Below are 9,232 nucleotides of genomic sequence, written 5' to 3'. Positions count from 1 at the left end.
TTTTTTTTCTTTTTTTTTCCTTTTCCTTGATTAGGCGATCGCAGAATTATTTCGTCTTATCCCCATCCCCCAATTGCCTTATCATATGAGTTGGGCCTCGACTATAATGGTCACTGCGAAAGTAAAAAGCCCATCCTGTTTTCTGCAAACAATATGTAGTGTTTTGGGCCTTTTACTTTTTCTGCTTTGTCTTGCTTTCAATACCATGACCTGACTGTTTTTTTTTCTTTATTTGGGGGGTTTAAGCCCCAATGTAAACAAAAAAAGGACTAAAATAAAAATTAACAATGACTCTGCTCCCAAATTATTTCCTAAATCTTAATATTAAGATAATTATCTGTACACCTAGTGAATTGAACATCTAGCCATTGTTAACTGTGTATGAATAAATTGAATCAAAAGAAATAACCATCTAATTAAAAATAATGAATATAATCATCTACATACTTATTAAATTGAACATCTGACATATTTATTGTTCACATTGTTTAGTAATTAGTATTCTCATTGTCTATCTATACTTTTCTCTAAAATAATTAATTTAAATTTATTAAGTGGTTAACTCACTCGTCCACTTAAAAAAATATTATAAATTTAAATTTCGTCTTGTACATGCAATAATTTCTTAACTATACATTAAATTGAGATCTAATTTACGATAAATTAATTCTTAATATACTGAATTAGGAATATTACAGAAAAAAATCATGACCAAAATAATAAAAATGTGTGCCACTTCTGACCCACCCATGAAAAGATATTATTACCCACGACCAGATTCAGAAAATTTTAGTAGTGGGGCAAAATTTATATAACATAATCATAATTTTTATAATAAAAATAATATATGTATAAAAAAATTAAATATTAAATTATTTATTAATCACTATATATCTGTGTATAAATATATATATTGTTTAACTTATTTTTATTTTGTATTTTATATTTTAATAGATAATTTTTTTATGTATATATAGCACAATTATTGTTATGATTATATTTTATTATTGAAAAATATGATTAGGCTTCAAAATATCTAATATACAAATTAAAACACTAAAATAGTAATTTAAATAATAATACATAATTTAAAATTCTATTGTTTTAGGTTTTATATTTTTAAAAAAGTAAGTAATTTTTCTCTTAATACTACTATCAAAATTTTTCTCTTTCTATATATATTATTAAACAATTATTTAGAAATTCACTTCCCAACACAATTAGAAGCCGACTCTTATTGATATTCATAGTTAAAAAAGTTCTTTCAATTAATACAGTTGCTACGCAAAAATTAAAGCTAATTTGAAAAGAAGATAAATAATATTTCTTTGAGTTAATTTAAAAAAAAACTAATTTCATTTAAATACGAGAATTGATCGTTTTAACGAATATCTAATATAAAATTTTTAAATTGACGATTAAATACCAAAAGTTGAATAAAAAATTATTGTAGAATTAAATTTAATAATTTAATAAAAACAAATAAATATTATTATCATATACTATTTAAAAAAATTTTAAATTATAAAATTTCAAATTGTAGTGGGGTGTTTGCCCCTACACCTCTATACTTGGATCCATCCCTGCCCACCACTGACTACTAATTTGCATTGAGCAGCGTATATAGTATTCATCAGATGTTTCTAACAAGAAATTCAATGAGAAAGATGGGAGAGAGTATTCCCTAAAAATATTTGGAAATGAATAAAAAGTATGTAAAACATATATACGAATGTCATCTAGCAGTTTGGAATTGAATCGATTAAAAAATGGAATGTCAATATTTATTTCCTGCATATTTTCAAGATACATACTTGGGCACCGAGAATTCGTCCACTTGGCATAATAAGAGTTTCTGATTACTTTTCAAGAGTTTTGCCTCTAGGCAACTTGAGATCATCAGATATACGGATTTGAATTTTTTAAAGTTTAAATTTTACTCTAAAAAATAAAATATGATTTTATTATTAATTTCATAGGTGAGACAAAAAATAAATATAAAAAAAATTATTTAAAAATAAATAATCATACTTAATTTTTTAAATTAAAATTCAAATTTTAGAGAATTTAAAACTAAAGTTTATTGGTTATGGAGTCATATCATTCTTAGTCCTATGGTTATTATCACGTAAACTAAGTCAGGTGGCCACAATATTAAATAAGTTTTTTTTTTTTAAAAAAAAGAAAGAAAGAAAGAAAGTCGTCTCTTACCCAAACCAAGTACTACTATTTCTATTGAGAATATTTATAGTTTTTTCCCGCTTGGGGCGTATACCATTAAAACATTATTCAGTCAAACATAATTAACACGGGCAACTAATAAACTCGTTTATACAATAAAAAAAACTAATAATGCATTTATTAGTAAAGGGTTGGAAAAAGACTATTTTCATTTATTTATTTATAGCGCCTGATAAAGTTAGTTCCTTATACTATAAATTAATAACAAAGTCGTGGGAGAACGGCCGAAAATCAAAATTAAGGGAATAAACTTTGTTAATGATATAGAGACCTATTTGTTCATATATATATATATATATATATATATATATGATGTTAAATGCAAAGTATACGTATTTACGTAATAGTATTATTTTGAAGAGCCTTCGTTATTTAGTTGTTAATGCAAAGTTGAATTTTAAAAGGCAGAAGCCGGCCAAGGTCGATTCGGCCGGCGTTTACAAAAGATATATAATATAAAGTTATCTTTTTTTGGTAATATGGACTTGAATGAATTGTATTTGATATATAGAAAGAGAAAGGGCTGCATGTATGTGTATAGTACTCTCGAAAACAGTATATTCTATTTGCACACAACAAGCTTCATTCACTACACTAATTAATTAAGCACATACCTTTCTTAATTCATCGATCTCATAAGGTATAGTGCAAAGTAATTAGTATGGGATCCTCCCTGAGTTGCTGTGGCTCTGACAAAATTGAAGAAGCAGCGTATGTCTAATTTAATTTATTGTTGATTATTAGCTGTTAGAAAGAGAAATTTTACTTTTGGTGCGAAATAATTAATAATGTTGGTGGTTGCAGGCAAACAGCATTTGGTGCAGTTAACAATTCATGGAGAATATTCACGTACAAGGAGCTGCATGCAGCTACGAATGGATTCAGTGAGGACAATAAGCTTGGTGAAGGTGGATTTGGAAGCGTGTATTGGGGAAAAACAAGTGATGGTCATGAGGTAACTATATTTAATTTTGATATTTTATACGTGCATCCAATATCACATGACTATTTACTGCGTAAATAGTCATAAAAGAACCAGAAATATAACTATTTATATATTTGAAGAAGAGTGTTGAGATTCAGTAGATTTTGTGATTTGTAGTCATTAATTAACTATTAATAATGTTTTTAATAGTGTAAAATTTTATTTAATGATAAAAAATTACTCATTTATCTTTTACTATTGACCAAATTTTAATAAAAATACTGATATCCTACACTTTCTTCTGAATCTCTTGGCGTAAGATTTAATTTGAATGAAAGTGTTGGCAGATAGCGGTGAAGAAACTGAAGGCAATGAACTCGAAGGCAGAGATGGAATTTGCGGTAGAAGTAGAAGTACTGGGAAGGGTTAGGCACAAGAATTTGTTGGGACTGAGAGGGTACTGTGCAGGGAATGAAGAAAGGCTTATAGTGTACGATTACATGGCGAATCTGAGCCTTCTTTCTCATCTGCATGGGCAGTTTGCAAATGAAGTGCAACTGGATTGGAAAAGGAGAATGAAGATTGCAATTGGATCTGCAGAAGGAGTGTTGTATTTGCACCATGACGTCACACCACACATCATCCACAGAGACATCAAAGCAAGCAACGTTCTTCTCAACTCAGACTTCGAGCCGCTTGTTGCTGACTTCGGCTTCGCTAAGCTGATCCCTGAAGGGGTTAGCCACATGACTACCCGTGTTAAGGGCACTTTGGGATACTTGGCACCCGAATACGCCATGTGGGGAAAAGTCTCCGAGAGTTGCGATGTTTATAGCTTTGGGATTCTTCTCTTGGAGCTTGTAACTGGAAGAAAGCCAATTGAGAAGCTCCCTGGTGGGATTAAGAGAACCATAACCGAATGGGCTGAGCCATTCATAAGTAAATCAAGGTTCGGGGATCTTGTTGATCCTAAACTCAGAGGTAACTTTGATGAGAATCAGGTGAAGCAAGCCATTCATGTGGCTGCACTTTGCGTGCAGAGTGAGCCTGATAAGAGACCCAACATGAAGCAAGTGGTTAACCTTCTCAAAGGGTATGAACCCAATCATAACACTGTTTTGAACACTAGGCTTCACACTGTCAAATACACTGATACATTGATGCCACTTGATCATCATGGTGATGATGATCTTGATGATGATGCAACTAATAGCAGCGCCGGCTATGGTGTTTTTAGTGCCATTCAGGTCCAAAAGATGAACTTACCACCATAATAATCATGATCCTTTCAAGCTCACACTTGCATCAACAATATGATCAAACTTTTTAGAGTGAAAAGTCTATAAAGTAAAAATGTGAAGGTTGAATCAAAACATTGGGATTTACACCATAGAAACTCAGGTGCAGTCCACTTCACAAGAAGTTGATATCTGAGAGCCGTTAAATAATTTGACTTATTTGACTAAATTTTTATCTAACGACTCTTAAATATCAACTTCACGTGAAGTCGACTTCACCTAAATTTTTACTAATTTACACATTAGCAAAAATACGGATTTAATAGTAATTAATCTTTATTTTACTATTTTATGAATTTACTCATTTTATTTTAACGAGTTGTTTGGGTTTTGCAATTCGGATGTCATTTTATATTTATCAATTTTTTTGGGTAATAAACGAAAAGGCTCTTTGTTCTTTACTTTTAACTCTTAAGACACAAGACATTTCACAGTAATATGTTGAGTACAGTTCAAATTGTGATAATTTGTATTCGTTAAATAACTACCAAAAAGTAAATAACAGTTAACAGTTGAATTGGTTTTTTAATAGAAGATGTGGCAGTGCCAACTCTTATTCTTGCTTGAAATTAAGGCATCCTTCATGTCTTTTCAATTTGTCACACTATGAAGTAAGTAAAGTGTAAACTCCATAACAAAATGTGTTTAATTTTCATATCAAGTGAGGTGGGGCTAAGGGAAAGATAAATGATCCATTTCGAGGCAGTTCCCTAATCCAAATCCCTCACCTCCACCTTTAGGTGTGGCAGTAACCAGTAAGTCAGTAACCTTGTCATGTCTTATGGATCCTATATCTCTCTCTCTCTCTCTAATTGTAACGGCAAAACTTATGTCCCTTTAGCTTAAACTTAGTAAAGTTGATTGTAAAATCACATAAAGGAAGAAAAATCATCAACTTATTGGTAATTGCAAAATTTTTGTTTATTTATTTTCCAATTTAGGGAAACAAATATACATGTGAATGTATTAATTGATTGATTCATAATTGTGACTTGTGTGATGAATACAAGCTATGATCTCTTTCCAGCAAGGGCAGCACATGTATATTCCAGTTTTCTATACATATATGAAAATTGCAAAGTCAGCATAATTATTTAGCCAACCTTGAAGGGAAAGTCGCACATGCCTTACTCGCTAGAATTTATTCAGAAAACAATTGAAAAATTCTAGTTGATTAGAGGATTGAGAATATTCTCATAAGTTTACCCGCACGTGCGTAACTGTAAATTCATTAATTAAAAGAAAAGGCAATCTTAGTGGCCCTTATTTCCACATTTATGAAACATTTTTCTATCACAAGTTATGATACATAAACAAGGTAGTATAGAAAAAGAATGAATGGTATGTGGCAACGTTGCAAGGTTTGATTCGATAGCGAAATGAGGAAAAGCCGTTATAGAAAAAGAGAGGAAACAGTTAGTGTCTTCTCAAAGTTTCATTGATGATAAAGTGATGAGAATGAAGAATGAAGCAGTTGTTTTAGACTAGACTCTCGAGTATGGCAAAAAACAGCAGCTCCAATAGGGTAACTTTTCCTACCAAATGCTACTCTCTTCTCTAAATATATTTGGTTCTTGGCTTTCATAGCAAGACAAATCAAATACGTGCCCACCACCTTTGCTTATACCCCAAAGCACCCAACTACAACACTTAATAGGAACACTAATCACTTCTCCTATTCTAACTGTTAAAAAGCCTTCTTATGCTTATGCTTCTCAAACAAGTATAATAAGAAATTGGACAATGGGGGTTGGCTTGGCCTCACACCTCTAACTGAATTTTAATCATGCTCTTCCCTCACACTACTTATTCTTAAGCTCACACACCACATTGAACCATCAAAGCAAAATAACTTGCAACATTTCCTTCTCTCTTTGAGAGCCTAGCTATCTTCACAATGGTGCTTGCTTACCCTTCTAAGGTGCTAGTTGGACTCTCTTTGGACTCAGATGACAGCAAGGAGCTTCTCTCATGGGCAATAAGAGTCCTTGCCAATCCAAATGACAGCATTGTGGCAGTGCATGTTCTTGGTTAGTTAGTCAGTTACTCAATTCATTACATGGTTTTCCAATATTGTTTTTATTATTCTCAAAACTCAAACTATGTCTTCATGCTGTGACAATACTACAGTTACTGAGGATAAGAAGAAGCGCGCCTCGGTCAGAAAGAGGCAATCACAACTAAGGCAGGCAAAGGCTCATGTTATATCTATGCTTGGAGAATTTGCACAAACATGTTGGTCTAAGCAGGTATACCTCATTCTCCATCAGGATCAAGATGGCCAAATTTTTTTGTAATAAGTATGAGTCTAACTCTAACATGTGAATGCTTTATCAGGTTAATCTGGAGGCAAGAGTGGCATTCAGTTCCACAGTAGGTGGAGGTTTAGCTGAGGAAGCCAAGTCCATCAATGCCGATTTTCTTCTTCTACGTGGCTCAAGAAATCCAAAAAACAAGTAAGAACTAGTGATGATGTAACAATCATCATATCATGAATTTCCATTGTCAAGATCAGACATGACAAATGTTTATTTTGTTCCTTATAGGAATGGAAGTTCCAAGGGAATTAGCAAGTATTGCTTTGAGCATGCACATGAAGGCTGCACTGTGGTCTCGGTTGGGAAATTCGCCAAGGCAGAGCAAGGCTCCAGTTCAAATCCGAAGCATTCTCAAGGTAGTTTAATTCTCTGGAATGAAAAATGAAAATTGAAACCGAATGACAAATCCCTTATACATTATATTATCACCAACAGATGATAGTGAAGCAAGTTCTAAATGGTTATCTAAGGATGATGACAATCAAGGTGACACGGCTGCTACCTTCCCTGTTCTGAATGAATTCATGTCTGACTCTGAGTCTAAAGAACAGAACAGTTCGCCAAGAACAGTACTAGATGCGCTGGAAGGGCAATCTAACAGCACAGAAGATGATACATTCAGCACTATGGTCTCAAGCACCTGCACCACAGATACACCTAAGAGAAGATCAAAACCTCAATCTCCCTTGAGGCGCATAGCCTCCTTCCTCGGATCACCATTCCGAAGAAAACATAGCATGTCCAAGAATGAAAAGGCTCAACCCTTGTTGAAGTGCTTCAGCTATGAACAGATAGCCAATGCTACTAATGAATTCCACCAAGGTGCATACTACATAGCCTTAGAAACATTATGTGATGTTGCAATCATATATAATCACAGTCCTCATTCCTTTTTCTCATTCATGTATAGATAATTTGGTCGGGAGAGGCGGATACTCGGAAGTATACAAAGGTGATCTTTGTGATGGAAGAAGCATTGCTGTGAAGAGATTGGCGAAGGACAACAATGATCCTAACAAGGAGAAAGAGTTCCTTATGGAATTGGGAGTTATTGGACATGTCTGCCATCCTAACACTGCATCCTTAGTTGGATGCTGCGTCGAAAATGGACTCTATCTAGTCTTCAATTACTCTCAGAATGGAAACTTGGCAACTGCACTGCACGGTAAGTGGAAGAGGAAGACAAACTTGAATTCCTGTTTGTTATCTGAGATTATCAAAAGCACTTGAATGAATGAATGAATGATTATCAGGTAAAGGTGGAGATTCACTTGATTGGCCAATCAGATACAAGATTGCTATTGGAGTTGCAAGGGGGCTCCATTACCTTCATAAATGTTGCAAACACAGAATAATTCATCGCGATATCAAAGCTTCCAATGTTCTTCTAGGCCCTGATTATGAGCCAGAGGTAGTTAGAAAGAACATATAGATAGCATCATTAAGAGTTGGAAAAAGTTGTTTTGTTTTTAAGAAATTGTTTGATATGTCAGATAACAGATTTTGGGCTTGCAAAGTGGCTTCCAAACAAGTGGAGTCATCATGCAGTGATCCCAGTAGAAGGGACATTCGGATACTTAGCACCAGAGTACTTCATGCATGGAATAGTGGATGAGAAAACAGATGTTTTTGCATTTGGTGTTCTTCTTCTTGAGATTGTAACTGGACGCAGACCTGTTGATTCATCAAGCCAAAACCTTCTCCTTTGGGTACTCTTCAACAATTTAGCAACATGCATCATGCATTCATGAATGCTACAAACCACATCATTAATGAATATATATGATCATCTGTGCAGGCAAAGCCTCTGATGGAATCAGGGAATATTGGAGAGCTAGCTGATCCAAAAATGAATGGTAAATATGATGAAGAGCAACTCTATAGGTTGGTGCTTACAGCTTCATACTGTGTCAGACAAAATGCCACGTGGCGCCCTCCAATGAGCGAGGTAAATAACATATTTTGAGATGAAAAGAATAATACACATGACAAAAATATTATTTCAACACGAAAATTAACTATTAAAATTAGTCACTATATATTCGTGATAAATACATATATTATTTAATTTATTTTTAATATATATTTTGTATTTTAATTTGTATTTTATATTAGTATTTGATTTTGATAACTGATTTTAGTATACACTAACACAGTTGAATATATGAATATGAATTCATTCTTTTTGTTTTTGGTATTGTACAGGTGTTAGAGTTGCTGGCAAGTGGGAATGACTGTGAGGCAGGGAAAAGTTGGAGGATCCCAAAATTCACTTCAGATGAATTGGATGATTATTCCATGGTGTTTGGATATGATGTCCCCTCACACATATCTCTCGAGGATTTTCTCTGAAAATTAAAGTTTACATTTATTATATACACAATAATATATTTTAGGGCTGTGACATGAGTGTAGTAATAATAAAGTCAAGTCAGTGGTATAGATCTAGT

At 33.2% G+C, this 9,232-nt stretch overlaps 2 protein-coding genes across 3 annotated transcripts; both read left to right on the top strand.

Moving 5' to 3' along the window:
* The first annotated feature begins 2,558 nt into the window (after positions 1-2,558).
* Positions 2,559-4,782, top strand: LOC112698754 (PTI1-like tyrosine-protein kinase At3g15890). Of its 2 annotated transcripts, none has more exons than XM_025751659.3 (3): positions 2,559-2,952; positions 3,046-3,196; positions 3,514-4,782. In XM_025751659.3, the coding sequence occupies exons 1-3, from the start codon at positions 2,903-2,905 to the stop codon at positions 4,438-4,440; spliced, it is 1,128 nt and encodes a 375-aa protein (XP_025607444.1). In that variant the 5' UTR covers positions 2,559-2,902; the 3' UTR covers positions 4,441-4,782. The 2 variants fall into 2 exon arrangements, with proteins under 2 accessions (XP_025607444.1, XP_072056190.1); XM_072200089.1 differs by having other exon boundaries at positions 2,576-2,952; positions 3,505-4,782.
* Positions 4,783-5,830: 1,048 nt separating this feature from the next.
* Positions 5,831-9,232, top strand: LOC112698738 (probable receptor-like serine/threonine-protein kinase At5g57670). Its single transcript, XM_025751658.3, has 10 exons — positions 5,831-6,494; positions 6,595-6,713; positions 6,802-6,920; positions 7,011-7,138; positions 7,218-7,604; positions 7,693-7,947; positions 8,036-8,193; positions 8,276-8,491; positions 8,581-8,730; positions 8,988-9,232. The coding sequence occupies exons 1-10, from the start codon at positions 6,362-6,364 to the stop codon at positions 9,132-9,134; spliced, it is 1,812 nt and encodes a 603-aa protein (XP_025607443.1). The 5' UTR covers positions 5,831-6,361; the 3' UTR covers positions 9,135-9,232.

The sequence above is a fragment of the Arachis hypogaea genome, chromosome 1 (assembly GCF_003086295.3).
Source record: "Arachis hypogaea cultivar Tifrunner chromosome 1, arahy.Tifrunner.gnm2.J5K5, whole genome shotgun sequence".
Classification (NCBI taxonomy): Eukaryota; Viridiplantae; Streptophyta; class Magnoliopsida; order Fabales; family Fabaceae; genus Arachis; species Arachis hypogaea.
This window is presented reverse-complemented; position numbering and strand designations above follow the sequence as displayed.

Excerpts from the sequence above, each read along its gene's own strand:
- LOC112698738 (XM_025751658.3), top strand. The coding sequence starts at position 6,362 with ATGGTGCTTGCTTACCCTTCTAAGGTGCTAGTTGGACTCTCTTTGGAC. Across the intron at positions 6,495-6,594 it reads TGTGGCAGTGCATGTTCTTG|TTACTGAGGATAAGAAGAAG; the intron begins GTTAGTTAGTCA and ends ACAATACTACAG. Across the intron at positions 7,605-7,692 it reads TACTAATGAATTCCACCAAG|ATAATTTGGTCGGGAGAGGC; the intron begins GTGCATACTACA and ends ATTCATGTATAG.
- LOC112698754 (XM_072200089.1), top strand. The coding sequence starts at position 2,903 with ATGGGATCCTCCCTGAGTTGCTGTGGCTCTGACAAAATTGAAGAAGCA. Across the intron at positions 2,953-3,045 it reads GACAAAATTGAAGAAGCAGC|GCAAACAGCATTTGGTGCAG; the intron begins GTATGTCTAATT and ends TGGTGGTTGCAG. Across the intron at positions 3,197-3,504 it reads AAACAAGTGATGGTCATGAG|TGTTGGCAGATAGCGGTGAA; the intron begins GTAACTATATTT and ends TTTGAATGAAAG.